Source organism: Ambystoma mexicanum, chromosome 6q, assembly GCF_040938575.1.
Source record: "Ambystoma mexicanum isolate Mex_15411 chromosome 6q, UKY_AmexF1_1, whole genome shotgun sequence".
NCBI classification, from domain to species: Eukaryota; Metazoa; Chordata; class Amphibia; order Caudata; family Ambystomatidae; genus Ambystoma; species Ambystoma mexicanum.
This window is the reverse complement of record NC_090937.1, coordinates 1,545,804,863-1,545,823,078: the sequence shown is the minus strand read 5'-3', so window position 1 is coordinate 1,545,823,078 and position 18,216 is coordinate 1,545,804,863. Positions and strand designations below refer to the sequence as shown.

Sequence of the window (18,216 nt, the reverse complement as noted above, 5' to 3'; positions counted from 1 at the left end):
TCATAAAATACACAGAAGGTTTCATTTATGGCTTCATTATTACTGACCAAAGCCCCACTTTCAGTTTCTACCTCCAGGATAGCGTCATGACGCCGTTCCTGTTTAATCACCCTATCAAAAGACCTACTGGGGTGGTCCCCCTCTGCAGATCTTGTTGCTGCTATAGGATCCCCTAAAAACCGCTCTTCGCTGTCCATTAGCGTACGAACCTCCGCCCTCTTCATCCTCAAACGATCTTGTAGGTCTTGGGAATCGCCCTGAACTTGTTCCCTTTCCAAATCCCTAATGTCACTGTCAAGGGACGCTATAGACCTGCGCAAAGACCTCAGGACCCCCCCCCCCTCCCTGGACATACAACACCCTCGAATATAGACCTTAAAGGCTTCCCAGACCACCCTGGGATCATCCACCGAATCCATGTTGAAGAGGAAAAATTCAGCTATGTCCCGACAGACATCTTCCCTGAAGACACTATCCTCCAACGCCCGTGCTCTAAATCTCCATCTAAGCTGACTCTTAAGAACTTGAAGTTTACTAAATTGGACTACACCAGGAGAATGGTCCGACAATGTACTGGGAAGGATTTGAGCGATATGGGTTGATCTGGCCAACTCCGAGGACAACTGGATGTAGTCTATCCTGGACGAGCTGCCATGGACCCCCGAGTAGAAAGTAAATTCCCGGTCCAAAGGGTGTAGCAGCCTCCAGGAGTCAGCCAGGGAGTAATCTCTCGCTATTAGTCCCCACTTCTGAGCCGCACGAGGTAGTGTAGTCTGAGCAGATGAGGATCTGTCCATATCCATATGTGTAAGAGCGACATTGAAATCACCTGCCCATACCACATCGTATTGGGAAAGTGTACGTAGATGATCTGCGCACGTCTGAAAAAATTCTGGGCAGTCATAATTGGGGCCATAAATATTAATGAAAAGGATGAGCCACCCCGCGATTTCACCCACAACCAAAACAAATCTGCCATCTGAGCCGGAAATCACTTCATGCATTTTAAAGTCAAGGCTTTTATGTATGTATGTATATAGCTGCCCCCCGAGCATGGGACGAATGGGAGGACCTGTATCTATGGACCCCCCAGCCCGCTAAATTAGGAGGATTGTGAGCTCTAGCCAGGTGCGTCTCCTGAATACACAAAACATGTACATGATGATTCCTTGCATAATTTGTGATTAAACAAGTTTTTTTTAATACTATTTACACTATTTTATACTATTTTTTTATACTATTTTTTTTACTGAACCCACGTAAATTCCACGTTAAAATGGTTATACTCCCCCCCACGCTGAACTTCACCCACTGCGGAGGACGCAGCTTCATACCTTGATCACAGGAGTGCATTACCAAGTGTGAAACTAGACCGTTGTGATTGAACCCTCGTGTGTCACCAGTATCAGTGTCAATTCTTATATTACTGCCTTTACCTTCAGGAACTTGAAGACCCCCGCCCCCTTTCCCCTACCCGGAACTACAAAACCCATAACATCAAACGAGAAATGAACAATCCCCAACAGCCCCCCACCCACGCCAGAAACAACAATCTACCGGCCACCGTAAGCCACCCCGCCACCCCTCCTTCAACAACCATAACACTGAATCCCAAAAGAAAAAAACGTGCCGCTGGGCAATGGGGGGAGCCGGCGACTGCTGTGCCTCCCAATGGCGAGAGGCTCGGTTACCACATGTTCAGTTTGGCTCAACGTAGCTAATCGTTCCAATAGAATTAGACGATAACATACTGAACGCAATGTGTTCATTTAGCTGAAAGACTGTGACCCGACCACCACTGTAATTGAGGCCCGAGTCCCACCCCTCCAGTCAAACAGGGTTTCTAGGAGATGCCCCCGGGGCCAGGATTTCCAGAGCAAATTTCTCAGCTGCTTCTGACGATGTGACGAATAAGGTCTTTCCCTCATGCTCCACCCTGAGCTTAGCGGGGTACAGCATAGATTACCTTATGTTTTTCTTTCTCAGGGTGTTCTTTGCCGCCTGAAATGGTTTCCACAACTCCTGTACTTATTGACTGAAATCAGGGAACAGTCTGATACTTGCAGATCCCCAACATAGCGGACCCTTGGCCCGAGCCGCCCGAAGTAATATATCTCGGTCTCTATAATTGAAAATATGAGCAATTATAGCCCTTTCATGGGCCCCAGTATGAGGCCTAACTGCCAATGACCTGTGGGCACGCTCCACCATGAACATATCAGAGATCGGCAGGTTCTCCAGGAACCTCTTTGAGTAGATTTTCCACAAACACTTCCATGTTGTCTATTGGAGTAGATTCCGCAACCCCAGTGATCCTGATATTTTTTCTCCTCGACCTTCCCTCTAAATCATCGTTCTTGGCAGCCATATTTTTGACCGTTTGCTGTAGGGAGGCCACCTCACATTGCAAGTCCACTATTTCGTCTTCACCGGACCCGATCCGTTGTTCCGCCTTCTGTCATCCTGCCACACAGCTTATCAATCTGAACAGCTGAGATATCTACTTTACAGGAAAGGGCATCTATTTTTGCGCCCAGGCTGTCCGTGCTACTCTTTAGCACCAGCAGGGTCTGATTGGGGGTATGACTATCCAATGGAGGGGGATCAGGGTCGCCAGCATGCTGCAATGAGTCAGTTTGAGTGTAGTTATCCATCTTAGACTGCTTTTTCTGGTTCCCCATATCCCAACTGGTTAAACACAGAATGCAGAACACCCCTCATACAGCCCCAACGAAGAAAGGAACGGGAAGACAACAAGCTCCAGGCCAGGAGTTCACAGGGCCCACACGAAGCAAGAATCTAGGAGGCAGACTTGTCAGAATAAGGATGCCCTCTGTGACTTACAATCCTCACGCTGATATGAGGTCCGACAAGGGGGCCCGAACCCACTCCGTGCAACAGCGAAGGCAGGCACCAACCTCCACTCAAGGGCAGACCACATACATCATGGGGAGGGGACCCCCACCCATGACCAAGAAACAGCGATATATCCAGTTAGCAATGAGGGAATAATCCAGGAGGGGTACAAGGCGCCACGTCAATCACACTCTCCAAGCCCCCTTTTACAAATGGACCTGCCCAGTGCTGAGTTCCCAGTGTGCAGCAGCCTATCTTCAAACTGATGAGGGGTGGGCCCTATCGACCAACTGAGGAGGTGCAGCTTCCGAGATTTTGCCAAGTATTTAATGGGGGAACTTAAAGCCCCACCTGTTAGGGAGAATTCTCTGTAAAGGCTAATTTCCCAAACCTAGTGAATCCCCCAGCAGCTTTGCTGGATTTTTGGGGTTTATTTTTTTCTCTCCTGCTAAGAGTGAGATTCTTTTGCTCCCACTCTTAGACATGATTTGAGGTGTTCCTATCACTTTTATGGGCTATGGGGTCTTTTACTCCATAGGGTCTCATGTGTTTTTTTTATGTGGGTTACACAGCACCCTCCGTGCCGTAACCCAGGGGTGTCGTAGCGACCCCCCAACATAGACTCCATACCCTGGGACTGACTACTGTCTCCCAGGGCATGGAAAGTCACCATTGGCTTTGCTAGTCCCAAATTATGAACAGAAACCAGTACAAACCATCATATTGTGGACGTACTGGTCGGGGCAATTCGATTGCCCCGGGGGCTGTTGTTCAAGGGGGCACGTCTCCGTCCCCCCTGATCGAGTTTTGGGTGGTGGCAGTGGATACTACTTTTTATATTCGACCGCGAATATATCTCTATGGGATTTTCCATTGTTCGAGGCTACCAACTTTAATTATTTAATTCTTATAGCCTCGAACATACCGCCGGTTTATTTATTTAATATTAATTCACCGGTTGGTATTTCCTGCCAGGACTTGATTCTAAAATGGCGTTTGTGTTCTCTTCTGTGACTCCAACCCAAGTCGAGCCCTTTGTTCCACTTTTTGGCGGGCTTCTCCACAGAAGCCTCCAAAAGTGGTGCCACTCTGTCTGGGTACCACAGGGGGTGTGGGAGGGGGATTAGGCACCCTGGACTTTGGTAACTCAAGTCGCACTCTTGTGTGATTGGCCCAAGTTTAGCATGTTTGATTGACAGCTAGGCTGAGTGAATGGGGGTGTGCGGCATAAAAGCAGGGCTTTGGGGACTGGAACTTGAGAAGTCGCCACAGGACCTAAGAATCCGAGGAGGGAGAAGCTGAGCCGACCTGCAACAACGACACCACCGGTGGAGCCCTGCTGAACCGTCTCACCACTTTTCCCGACGACAGAGGAGATCTCCAGTCCGGAGAGTCTTCTTCCTTTGACTGGTGGGGATAACCAGTTTTGCCTTCTTTTCACCTTCCTGGAGCATCTCGTGGCCGCCTTGCCCGTGCCAAGCACCCCGGCAACGGGAATACCATGGTTTACCACTACTGTGAAGAGAATTTTAGTACCTTTTATCCGGAGCACTCCGCGGCTGGTTTCTTCCCTGGCAGTGCAACGACCTTCATCCTTCCTCCACGGCGAGACCTCTTCTCCCTCTGGACGGAACACCGACTTGCATCTGCTGCCAGGAACAACTGCCCCCGCTGGAGCTCCCTTCCCACTTAAGGTACTGTGTCCCGCCTGGCTTCCCTTGCGACAGATCGTTCGGGGTGTCAGTAAAGCCTCGACTTTCTAACCTGGGCTAGCCTGGGACAACCTAGCTAACTTTTCCTGACTTGAATTTCATCCTTTTTGTGCGAACTATCTACAAGACTCTTTGGGCATAACCCCACTGTGTGAACCTGGACCCCTTCTGCTTGCTCTCTCCAAGAGTGGGCCTGGCAATTGACTTCCTTGCTCTCCAGTAGAACTCTGCCTATCCTGCCTTACTGTGGTTCTTTGAGAAAGTATTGAAACTTGTGTGCTTCTTTAACTCTGCCTTTTTCCCTCCCTTTCTTTACAACTTATTAGAGTGTCATCTTATGTTAAGCACTCGCCTCTGTCTGAAAATAAGTGGTGTTTCTCACTAAGACTTGTCTAATAAGTGAATAGGGTTGTATATATAAGATAGTGACTGTGTGTTGAATTTACTTACCTCGTTTTGCTAGTGTAAACTACAAGTGTGTTTTTAAATAAATAATTCTATACTTTTACACCAAAGCTCTGGTCAGTGTTTGCTTGTGTTACTGTATCTCTGTACCTATTGTGTATACTCTATATACTGCCTAACTCTTCTTGAGGGAAGTCTGACTGCTCAGCCACAGCTACCAAGTGAATCTGTGTGGTACAGACTGCTACCAAGTGGGTTTACTGCCAAACACCTGTAGTCTTAAATCTTTTGCAGTGGTCCCTAAGGGAACTGCAGAGGTTTCTGCCTAACACCACCCACGGTGGCGCCACAGGTGTCCCAATCCAACCAGCCTTCATACAGGAATGAAAGGCACCCACACAGCTTGCAGCCACCAAGATAGGAGGGGGGTCAAGAAATGTAGGATCCGCCACCGATGATCCAGGAGGGGGCCCCAGCCACCAGAGGGGCCAGAGCGAACCACTGACCCCCCCTTGGGTCCCCCGACTCACTGCTGTCAGCAGGGGCCCACCACAGACACTAGGGAGAGCAGGAGTTGGCGCTGCGATCCGGAGCTCCAAAGGAACGGGTCCTCCAGGAGCGCCGAAGTCTGCTCCCAGCTCGGCGTACAGGCGAGGTCTCCCGCTCCCAAGCATGCACCGATGCTGTCACCGCCGGGCCGCCGCTAGTCCCAGCCCGCCGAGCACCGCCGCCCCCCCGCCAGAGCAGCGGGGCCGACGGCAGGCATCCAGAGCGGCGGGGCCGACGGCAGGCACCAGCACAGAACGGCAGAGTGGCTCCACACACCGCCCAGAGAGCGCCACAGGCCAGACCCCGGAGGAGATGGCCAGCGCCGCAGGGGAGGGGGACCAGCCTCTACAACGATGCCCGCAATGCCGGTCTCCTCCAATGTCCCGCACATCGATGATGCCGCAGTATGTGCGGCGGAAGTATAAGCAATGTCTTCACTGCCTCATGTGGATAGCTACGCGGCCATAAAGTCCATAAAGCCAGGTATTCCCCTGAGCCTCTGCCGGAGCACTTTCAGGCGGCAGCCATTTTGCGATCTGTGTAACAGCGCCCCCCACTCAGGAGCTAATTTATAATGGCTTGTGATGGAACACCGTTTTGCCATAGTTTGTTCTTCTGACCGTATTTCCGACAATACTCCTGTCACCTGTATCCCCATGAGATCTATGAACGCGTTTTGACACTTGTATCATTCTCTGTTTACTGGAATGGCTGGAACCTTCAATTGGCATTGATTAGCGCGCTTTCAAATGGATATAAGCCTACCTTGACAATAGTATATGGCAAGTCGCATCGCCTCTAATGTCTCTGTGAGCAGATGTGCAGTGTCTCAAGGTTCAGTACTATATTCATAGGTGCCTAGGGCATATATGACGCCATTAGCTGAACTAATTGCCCCTATTTCCATTACTTTTCAGACCTACGCTGCTGACACTCAAATTTCCCTCAAGCTTGAGGGTGTAAGACAGGCTCTTAACTGCATCTCATCCTGTTTCTCGCTCATAGGGCTGAGTAATAGATAACCCCTTATGCCTGAATGTTTCAAAGACCCAGAGTATCCTTTTCGGCTGTGTATTCCCTCTCCCTCTACTGTTCTTCTAGCCTTATAATTAGTTTTGTCTGCCAACAGGCTTGGTGTTCTCTTTGAGAGATGCCTCACTTTTACACAAGTTCAGAATCTCGCAAAGAATTCTGCTTAAAAGATGCCTGCCTGACCTGAATATGTCCCACAACGTGTGAGAAGAGTCATGGTATTATCCCCCCTTGAACTACTGTAACAGTCTCCATCTCTAGGCCTCCTTAAAAACACAATTTTGATTCAGCTAATTTGTAATAAGGGAGCAACACTTATTCTGGGAACCTATGAAACTTAACTCCTTCTCAGAAATGTCTTCATTGGAGCCCCATCGAAGCTAACATTTAGTTAAAAGCCCTCCGTATCAGCCACTGCATGAACTCTGGACTAGGATCTACATACCATAAGTGAAAAACCAAAAAACTCTGCTGCTCCACCCACCCCCAAGATTCATCAGGCAGACTCTGTTCTTTAAAATTGCTAGATGCTGAACCTCTGCAGTATCTGGTGTGACTCTCTGGGACAGACTGTCCTTGTCCCCCTGGGGTGAAATTAAACACCTGACTTTCTAAAACCACCTCAAAAACGTTTTTGACGCTTGCTGTGTTAGGCAATTGCTGCTGTAGAGATTATTCCTTGATAAATGTCTCCGCCTGACTGCAAGTCTACTCCAGCAGTACTCCTCCAGGTCCATACCCAGCCCTGTTACTTGTGGCACTATGAACTTTGTGACTCTTCAAGTCTGCACTTCTCATTTGACACTTATTTTCTATATTTATTTTATTACTTAAAGCATGGCACTATTTTCATAGTGTACTGCAATTGGGCTGTACTTTTCCATTTGTCCTTCAATCACAATTACATGCTCTAGAATGAACCAATAAACTGAATGGTTGATCTTCTGCTCACCTGCCTAACCCCCTTCCCCTACTTTTTTGGTGCCCCATGAAGTGACTGTTGCATTAGTTTTTTTATGAGTTAACAATAAATGAATAGTTGGATTAGTTGAGGTGTGTGATAAATGTTGTAGAAAATGATAGGATTGGGTTTCAATGTACTTGAAATCAATTTTTAAGAAAATAGTTACCAATAATTGCTAAAGGAAAGCATGTATTATTTAGAGTTAGTGCAGTCTTACATGTTAGTATCCCATATGCAACAAGAGTATATGTTCAAAGTAATTGACAAAGCCAACAAAATGTATATCTTCCACATACCAGAAAGTATCCAGCAACTTTTATTATATGTTTTAGTCAATTTGGGTAGTAGAAACACAGCACGCTATGGTAAAGTTACTAAATGAATAGTACCCTGCTATCTAAATGATTCTTCTTGCGGGATTGAGAATTGGCTTTGTATCACTTGACCTAGGCTAAAACCTCTAAACAAAAATGCAACCAATAAGCTCAGGGAAGTGGCCTACATTGGTCTGCTCGCCAACAAATCATATCTTCCCATCAGACAGCACTTCATAGGAGGATGCGATTTACACCTTCAGAGACCTGGTGTCTGTCATAAGTGATAGGCAGATGCTGACTTGTTCAATGGGTCAGGTCTTGGTCACCTAATGGCCCTGCCAGCTTTGTGCTTCAAAGATTTTTCCGACACTGGTCACCTGGCCACCACATTCTCAGGAGTTCTAAATGGCCCAGCTCTGGGATATCATGTGGCTATTACCAGGACAGGAATTGTAAATACAATTTAATATTTCAATTTATATTTTATGACTTTTGAAGGAAATGTAGAAGCTCACTTTTTCTCAATTTGTTCAGGGTGAAAAGCCTGATCAGTTAAATGTAGAACAATGTTTGTTAGATGTTAAATTAGTTGAATGTGGATATTTGTGCACACAAACGGTGCATATTAGTGATTCATATATCCTAGCATCTGTGCCGTATAGGGCGGTATTCTGAGATGGAAAAAAGAAATGTTTATAAAAGTATCTGAGTGTAAAATCTATAACTCGCACATCACATATTGTACTGAGATGAGAATTGCAAGATTGGATTTTCCTGAATGTGGGCAATCTGATAGTTACATGATCAAAAGTGAGTAACTGTTTTTAGAACACTACAGTTGTTTAATGTAGACATTTTCAAGATGACATCACATCACTTGCAGTAGAAACTGGGTGTAGGAGTTAGTCCCATTGTGCTGCCTTCTTCAATAATATGCCCATTGAGTATGATGGGGATGGTTCGGTGTGATTTCAGTTTTGGAAAAATGTCCCAATAGGTTAGAGAAGTTATACCCACCTCCAAAGGGATGGGGTTCTAATCTATAAAATGTCCAAACTCATATATTCTGGGATTGACCTGCTCACTCACTGTTTTGGATAGACTGATATGTGGAGAATGGACAGCAATAGAAAGGAGAATGGGATAGATGGATTTCATTTTTGAATCAATGATGGATTGCTGGCAGTAGAATATAAGAGGAGCCTTCCTGGAGTTAAAGCCCCAGGCCTTCTTCAGTGTAAAATACAGGATGCAGGCCCAAGACCGAAAGAGGGGTACCAGGCTGTGGAGGAAAGCTGCCCTTGCCTTGCTGACTGATGCCCACCTTTCTAGAAGGCGAGAATTGAACTGTCCACCTGTCTGTGAGACAGTCAAAAGAAGCTCCTATGTAAGTATAAAGCAAAGGGGAAAAATAATAAAATAGTACTATACTCTAAAGGGGAATAGGTTAAACCCCATGCCTCTTTTTTTTATGTGAAAGTAAGTACTGAGGGGGGATGTACATATTTTGATAGAAAATCTTGTGAAATGTGTAAATATTTCAGAAGTTTGTCCTTCTGGAATTATCGATTTGATAGAATAGGTCTCATGGTGTGTGTATACACGGAGATCCCCTGACACATTCTGTGGAATGCAAAATTATTTTGGGTGCCAAAAGGATAGTACACTTACAGTGTACATAGCTAGAAAAATAATGTAATTGAAGTTACCCCCTGGTTACATTATCAAGCAGAGTTCTGTTACTGGCACTGGATCACTAAAAAAAAAGTGAAAACGGTTATCTGTTACACATTTTCACACACTTCAGTAGTCCATTGAACATGACAAATGTACACTTTTACACATTAACCCTTTAACTGCCATGGCATCCTCCCACCCCCAGTGCCAATGCGTTTCTTGGTGATTTCGGTATGCCGCCAATCGATGCCTTGTAACTTTTTTGTTACATGAGATATCTTGGCTAAATTTGGCCCCTTTGTTTCCCAAATGTAGGCGGTCGTAACGGCACCCAGGAATCCTAGTTTGCTGTAGGGGGGTGAGAGAAAATAACCAAAAAGGCAGAACATTTTGGGGTTTTTCAAAAAATGCCAATAAAATGATGTACAAAGATGCCTGTGGTTTTTTCCTTGTAAGAGCTAGGAACAGATGGTTTGCTGTTCTGTATTTCCCATTTTCCTGGCTTTCGAGAACAGGTTGAGTGGATATGACAACTTTTTTTTTATATGGTTATCAACCGTTTTGTGAGAGGTAGGGAATTGTTGCCTTTTTTCCAATAGGACATGTGTGGACGGAATGGAAGAAAACGGTAGGAAAGCTGAATGGGAGGACAGAAAGGCATACATTTCTGCAAAGTAGACAAAATTCCAAGTTTAGGGAGGGTTGATTTGCGCAAGTCAGGCAACAACTATGTGGGGAGAAATTCCATAGTTTGGGGGAAAAAGCAGGAAAATGACCCAAAAAAAAAGGTATGTGGTGGACATGGTTGACCTGGTACTCAATGGCTTCTATTAATTGTGAGAATAACAATGCTCCGCTACATTCCCTCAACTCCTGCAGTTAAGAAATCACACATTTTTTGTAATGTTTCACAAAACAAGCAATACCACAAGCCAAAAACTGAGCCATGGTACACAGGAGTTTTATGCTTACGGCCTGTACAGACGTACTTGGCATGTGTAAATGAGGAAAACAAATGCGGCGAGGAAGGGAAAGCATACATTTTTTTGAAAGAGCACAGGCAGACCTTTTTGAAGGGTAGGTGACTTGTGCAGGTTACAAAAGTGTATAGGGCCTAAAGCAGCGACTAAATGTAGATCACATTTGGGAAATGAAGGGGTTGTGTGACAACGGGTAGCAGCAAATCTGTCGAAACGTTATGAAAACCGTGCAAACACAACAAATGTACCTTCCCGCGTTCTCACCGGTGTCCCGACGAAAACGATACCTCACATGTGTGGGTGCACCTACCTGGGCGCAAAGGGAGAAGCCTAAAACAGGGGTAACCCCAAGTCTTTTCACACAGCAGAATTACAGGTATTTTGCTCATGTGCACACCATACAGAATTGGGCCTAGGTTGTCCAAGTCACCAAGGAAAACTGGGAACCCCATGTATTTCTGAAAAGAGGGCACCCGTGGGAATCCACAAAGGTCTGACTTGCGCAAATCGGCACAGAATTTATTACCTAGAACCCACAACAAACTCCAAATTTGGGGAAAAGAAAACACAATTTCCGCACATTTCGCTCTTGTCACCCACCAAAACAATCGGCCAACAACACATGGCCTACCGTCCCGTGTTCCCACAGGTGTCCTGACGAAAACGGTACCTCACATGTGTGGGTGCACCTACCTGGGCGCATAGGGAAAAGCTGAAAACATGGGTAACCCCAAGTCTTTTTTTCACACAACAGACTTTCAGGAATTTGGCTCATGTGCACACCATACAGATTTGGGCCTACGGTGTCAAAGCCACCAAGGAAATTTTATTCCAGTTTTCCTTGCTGGCTTCGACACCCTAGGCCCAAATCTGTAGGTTGCCCACATGAACAAAATGTGCTGTGCCGAAAGGCTTGGCGTTAACAGTGGGTTAGCCTTTTCCCTTTGCGCCCAGGTAGGTGCACCCACACATGTGAGGTACCGTTTTCGTTGGGACACCTGTGGGAACGCTGGAAGGTATGACATCTCTTGTTGGCGATGTGTTTTAGTTGGTGGGCAGAGGGAAATGTCATTGAAATTTGCTGGAAATAAACCCAATTCGCGCACATTTCACTCTGGTCACCCACCGAAAAACGCTGCCAACAACACATGGCCTACCGCCCTGCGTTACCACAGGTGTCCCCATGAAAATGGTACCTCACATGTGTGGGTGCACCTACCTGAGCGCAAAGGGAAAAGCCTAAAACGGGTATCCCCATGTCTTTTCGTACAGCAGAATTTCAGGAATTTTGCTCATATGCACACTATACAGATTTGGGCCTAGGGTGTCTGTTGCAATAAAATGAATGAGCTTCAGAAGAAATGACCATCTGCATTACTACAGCAAACATTTTTGAAAAATTGCTGCTAATTCTGTTTACCAAATATTTTTCTACAAAGCAGCCGCATTCCTCTATGCAAGCCACACCCATCATTGCCCCCAGGACCTCCTCACTACCGGTTCCCACCCATACCACTGACACTGCAGCCAAAGTCCCTCCTACCACAGTAACCATCCCACCCCCACATTACAATGGCTATCTACAAAAGTAATATATGTAGTACTTACATAAGTCAGTGAAAGCTTTCCAGTAGCCGCACCTACAAAGGAAACAAAAACTAATTACATTCAGCACTTAGCCTACCAGTAATACTTTCAATGGAGGGGGGGTACCTCATGCAGCCCTTCCTAGGAGCCCCGGCGAGGGCTGCATGAGGTGCCCCCGATCCATTTGGGGGGGGGGAGAGGGCCACCACAAAACGTGGGACAGGGCCCCCAGTGGGTGGGGCAGTATGTTTTGGGCACCCTGGGGGAAGATTGGCACACTAATGTGACGATCTGCGCCAAGGGAAGTTGGGAAAAAAAAGAAAAAAAAAAAGAAAATTGAAGGCTGCGTTTTAGGGGGGGCTGAGGGTTGCCCTAAACTGACGGGGAATGTTCTAATGGAAAGGGGGTGGCCCTCTTACCCCCCCCACCCCAAATGGCAGGGGGGGCATCTCATTCAGCCCTCCCTGGGGGCAGATAAGGGAGGTACCTCATGCAGCCCTCTCTGGAGTAACATGCCCCTTCCTAGGTGCAGATATCTGCCCCCAGGGAGGACTACATTATGTGCCCCCATCCACTTAGGGTGGGGGGGAGAGAGCCACCATCCCTTTCTCTTGACAAAATTGCCTGGTGGTCCAGTGGTCTCCCCACTCCCCACCCCCATTCCATTACATTGAATTTTTATTTTGTTTAGGGGTTTGGGCCCTTCCCTGGGGGGCCCAAACCTACAGCCCCATCCTTGGGGGCCCTGCCCTCACATGTTCGGTTGTCTTCGCCCCCACCACGAATGGATCAGCCGAAAATGGCTGCTGTGTTGAATTTACTTTCAGTTTCATGTCAGCGTGCATAATGTACGTTGACATGAAACTGAAGGTAATCCAACCCCTGGGCAGAGTAGAGGGACCTCCCCCTCACATATCCCGGGGGTTGGATTACTGTTTTGAGCGATCACTGCTTTGCAGGGATCGCTAGAAACAGAGTGCCTAAAAAAATGAGCTATCTCGTCCTTGGCAACCTGGAGGGAATGCCAAGGGCGAGATACCTCGCCCTTAGCACTTAAGTGGTTAATGCAAGACACCACTGAAGGTAATCTACAAACATACATGTTAAACAGACCGTTTTCTCTTTACAAGCTAATTACATGCAGGCATGTCAAGTAGCCAGAGTTTTCTAGAACACGATTTGAAAATCTGACCTGTCCATTGAGTAAGGTGGGAGGTATATATTTTCTATAAAGAAGTACAGCGATTTAGAGAGGCAGGGATGTGATTTAATTTGGTTTTCTATAAAACAACTTTTTCCCAGGACCATACTTTTTTTTTTTTACGCATGGTGGGTATGCACTATTGGTAAATGTGCATATGGTGGTACATTGTTAGACAGAATCCTGTGCAGTGCCCTTAGGGACCACTACACACAATTAAGACTACAAGTGGTAATACAAGTTCACCTTTGGTACAAGCCTGTACTACTATGTTAAAGTGGTAGCAGTAGCGGAGCAGCCAGGCTTATCTCAAGAGTATATGAGCAGTAGCAGAGATTACACAAAAGGACCACAATTACTGTGACTCAAGCAAACACTGACCCAAAAACACAACACTTCTATTAATTCAAAACCACATGTAAAATACACTACACACAACCAATTCTCTTGGTACAGTATAATTCAAGGTAAGTACCATATGTTTTAATGGACCAGTGTTGTGAAACAAAAGACGTTACCGGGAATACATAGGCGATCACTTTTTGACAGTGATGACAGTTCGGACTTACTAAAGATATGCGTATCCGCGGCGAGAAATGTTACCGGGGCAAAAACACACTTAGCACATGAGTTAACCAGAGAGAGTTGGGGGCAAAAATCATAGGCAATACTTTTGTCAGGGCAGACAGAATCAGAGAACACTCGTTGACAGAAATACAAGAGTCAATAGGCCGGAGCCAGTGTCAAGTGGAACAGGGTTCCTGTTGTCGAGGATCACACAGTCGGACAGTTGAAGATTCAACGTTGCCAGGAGTACTTAGATATTGTCAAGAGAGGAAGCAAAAGTTATAAGAAGGAGGGAAGACCAGGGCAAGCCTTGGAGGAGGAGAAAAGGGATTCACTCTAGCTCCTCGAAGGAGAACACAGTACCTTATTCAAGGAAGAAGCTGGTGCCACGGCAGTTGTTCCTGGTACTTTCCTGCACACCCACGGTTCCTGGTGCTTCGGTCGTGGTGACAAGGAGGACGTCTGGAGGGGTCTGCACTACGCAGGGATGAAGCCAGCAGCAGCGACTGCCAATAAAAGGTGCGCTCTTTTAAAACAGGAGAGGCTTTTCAGATGGCTAACCAGACCACTACAGCCGTGTGCAGCGATTTCGACCACGAAGAGGATCCTCTGGCTGTGGAAGGTGAGCTGGTTGACCCCACCAAGCTCAAGGGAAGAAGACTCCGGACTGGATCTTCTCTGGTCATTGAAGGGTAGATAGCTCCAGACTGCAGCAGGGCTTCACAGGGACAGGGTAGTTGCAGCAGCCATCTTCTTTTCCACTTCTCTTCGGTTCCTTGTAGTTCCAGCCCAAGAGTCCTGCCTTTTTATGCAAAAATCCCCCATTCACACAGTCTGGATGTCAATCGCGCAGCAGGGGGTTGTCCAGCCCGGACAACCACCTCAGCCAATCATGACAAAGTGCGACTTGGGTTTCCTAGGATAGCCTATGCAGGGGGTGACTACACCCCTCCCTCGCATTCAGCCCACCTAGATACCCAGGCGCCTAGATGAGGGCTTCTTGGCAGAAGCCCGCCAAAAGACAGTGAACAAAGAAGGCAAACCTGGTTTGCCGTGCAAAGTAAAACACAAGAAGGACTTTAACAAAAAGAAATGGCGAATAAACCTGACCAGAGCCAAAAGAAAGCGTATTTGGTCAAGCGGGTTTATGTTCGAGGCTAATATAATAGCCTAAAACAGTACCACGTTTAGTTAGGGTAGATGCCACTGCCACCAGCCAAGTCTAAATGTCAAAAGAGCAAAACAAGGCTCTAGGAGGTACAGATAAAAAGGGCTAAGGAGTAACCCTTTCCAATACTCCATGTAAAATGGGGTGTACTGGATCTGTGGTTAACTGATTATGTAAAGTTAATGGCAACTTTACCCTTTTCTGGGGGACAGTAGTCAGCCCCAGAAATGGAGTCGGTGGGAAGTCTAAAAGACAACCCTGTGTCACTGCACTGAAGGTGCTGTGTAACACACAACAGAATGGGGCTACTGAAGTGGTGTACTCCAGAGTCCCCAATCACAAAAACAGATGAAATACACATAGCAAAACATGGGAAAGAGTGGGGGAAAAGCTCACACTCTTACCAAGTGGAAAAAATAAACTCCAGAAATCCAGCAAAGCTGCTGGGGGACTCACTAGGTAAGGGAAATTAGCCATTGAATGAGAATTCTCCCTAACATGCATGTGCTTTAATAAGCCTATTTGAAAGGTAATGCTGTTTGTGATCCATGTATTGATCATTCCTCCTTAGTCACCATTGGCATTGGAATTTCATAGGTGCGTAAGTTCTTTGTATTGATGGAATTATATTTTATTGATCGACATTCTGTGTTACCCTGCATGTTTCTTATCCTGAAAGGTGAGCGATGACTGTAGTGAATCAATATTGGGGTCACAGGTTCAAATGAGAACTTAATTAAATAAATAGAAATGTTGCATGCCAAATTTGGGTTAGGTGGGACATTTCCCTGAACTAGATGTCACCTGATTAAAACATTCTACAAATGTTAATAAACTGGCCATTTCAGTGAAGCAAAGTGCAATCTGATCTTTTCATTGAAGCTGTTTGGACAATCATGTTAGTGTGCAGCCGTATGGACAGAGTACATGACCGCTCTATTCCAGGCGCTGCCCTTGACCTCGGCTACTAGTCCTGTTCTCCACACCCGCAGCACTGGAGGCCTTTTGGCATGCAGAGTGTTTTATGCTTGGTTTTTCCATCCTTTTTAGTAGTTTCCTTCTTGTTTTTATTTTCTAAGTCTTTGTGATCTTCTGCTTATGGCAGGTAAAACTGTAACTTAATGGCCATTTTATGCTGGATCGCAAAGGCTCTGGTCCACCCAAGAGTTTTGGGGAAAGATTACTCTATGAGTACAGTAGTAGCTAGGGTGAGGAACCTACTTTTCATTGGCTTAACCAGCACCAATAGATTTAAGAGAAACTTTGTTTGATAATAATTGTGCTGTGTGGTTATATGTGTATGTTCTGCAATTCAAAAGTACAACTGATTTTCTGGTGTTTTGAAACAGTGCCTTGGTTTTACCCGCTAATATTTGTTTGATGTTCACACTTAACAAGAGAAATAAGTAAAGGTTCTCTGTGATAGCTCTTTGATTACATTTAAGAACAGCTACTTTTTTACGTTCAATACATTGTTGTTTTTTCAGGAATCGACAGCAGATACAATGAAGGCTGCACAGAGCTGGCAAACTACTTACTGTTTGATTTGTATAACCAGAAAAATGATTTTGAAAAAATTGGATTTTCCGAAGAAGCTCTAGATGGTATGTTGCCATTGATTCACAAGTATACTTAGAATGTGGACACAGCCTTTGTATTCAGCATTCCAGATATATTTGAAATGGTGTACCTCTGAACCAGCTGATAGGATCTATAATCGGTCACTGCGGTACTAACCTAGAGAAATAGATTTGCAGAAATAAAAAAAAAAGGAAAAACAGTCACCAGCTTTTGTAATCCTAATTGATGTATGGTTAAGAATATATCAAGTATGTCCGATATTAAAGTTGAGTCTGTTATGGTGGCCATCATTCTTTAAACCTGCATTTAACTGAATAATTAATTCAGTAATATTCCCAAAGCATGGCAGGCCATCATTCCTATTTTTAAAAAAGGGTAGAGGAAAGAGCCCAGTTTTCACTGCCTTTTTAAATATAATTAGTAAAGTAGGCACCTCCCATTTATTTTAAAATATTTTTATTGGCATTTATGTATAGATGTGCATTAGAAACATCATGTACATGGTGAGGGTTGAGTCACCTGGTATATAACATATATGCAGTATTGAGCATTGGTAAGATTAAACAACTGATAAACAACAATAGTAACACTAACTGTACATGTGTCCTCTGAGTTGTTGGGCTCCTTGGTTCCTGTTCGAACCCTCGTCTCGGGTCTGGTGGGGTCTGGCTGGAGTTAGTGGGGCGTGGTGTGGGGGGGAGTGTGGGTTTGATTACGCAGATTCTCGGTCGAGCTTGCATAGAACGTTCGGAGGGGTGGATTCAAGGGGGTTTGTGGCTCGTTGAGAAAATCAAGTCTCTCAGGAGGGCCTTCCAGGCCTCCAGTGTGGTGCTCGGGTCTTCTCCGCCTCGACTATTCCCTTCTTCCCACGCTCTGGTTTCGGCTGCCGTCCATCTTAGCATCTCCTTAATCCAGGGTTCATACCTGGGGCCAGTCGGGGATTTCCAGGCCATGGCGATTGTTCTCTTCGCGAGCACACATGCGATGTCCATAAACTTCACCAAGTGTTTGGTTTTACTCAGCCTCGGATGGGTGCCCAGGAGGCATTCCTTAGGTGTCCATTCGTATATCTCCAGCCCGGCCCTCCTGCAGGTCCGTTCAGCGGCGGACCAGAGTTTCTGTGCTTTAGGGCAGGACCAGAACATGTGGATCATGTCGGCATGATGGAAGTGCACCATGGGCAGGTCGGGGCGACCTTGTCGGAGAATGTGGCTATCCTGTGTGGGGTCATGTAGGTTCTATAGAGGATATTAAGTTGGATTAGCCTGAACCTCGCATTCCTGGATATCTCCTTCGGGTATGATAGGGCCCCCGTCCATTCCCCCTCTGTGATTTCGGCTCCTAAGTCGGACTCCCTCCTCTCTTTCAGATGTGCGCTTCTTGGGTTGGGCCTGTCGTTTATTTGGATGTATAACCTCGACGTCGGTCTCCAGCCGTCACCGACACCATACATCTCCTGCACAAGGGGGTGTGTGTCCGGCTCCTCAGGCCATACGTTCCATTTCTCTTTAGCAACATGCCTCACCTTCTGGTACCATAAGAATTGTCCTGGGGCGAGTCCGTCTATCTGTTGGAGCGATTCAAACTCCCTGAACAGCCCTTCGGTAAACATGTCTCCCC

At 46.2% G+C, this 18,216-nt stretch overlaps 1 protein-coding gene across 2 annotated transcripts in view; it reads left to right on the top strand.

The window, feature by feature from the left end:
- Positions 1-18,216, top strand: part of DNAAF9 (dynein axonemal assembly factor 9) — a 2,133,167-nt gene that overhangs the window by 273,321 nt on the left and 1,841,630 nt on the right. For both annotated transcript variants that reach the window (XM_069632250.1, XM_069632251.1), the window contains exon 3: positions 16,503-16,619. In XM_069632250.1, the coding sequence (XP_069488351.1) occupies positions 16,503-16,619 (117 nt within the window). The remainder of the gene's footprint in view (positions 1-16,502; positions 16,620-18,216) is intronic.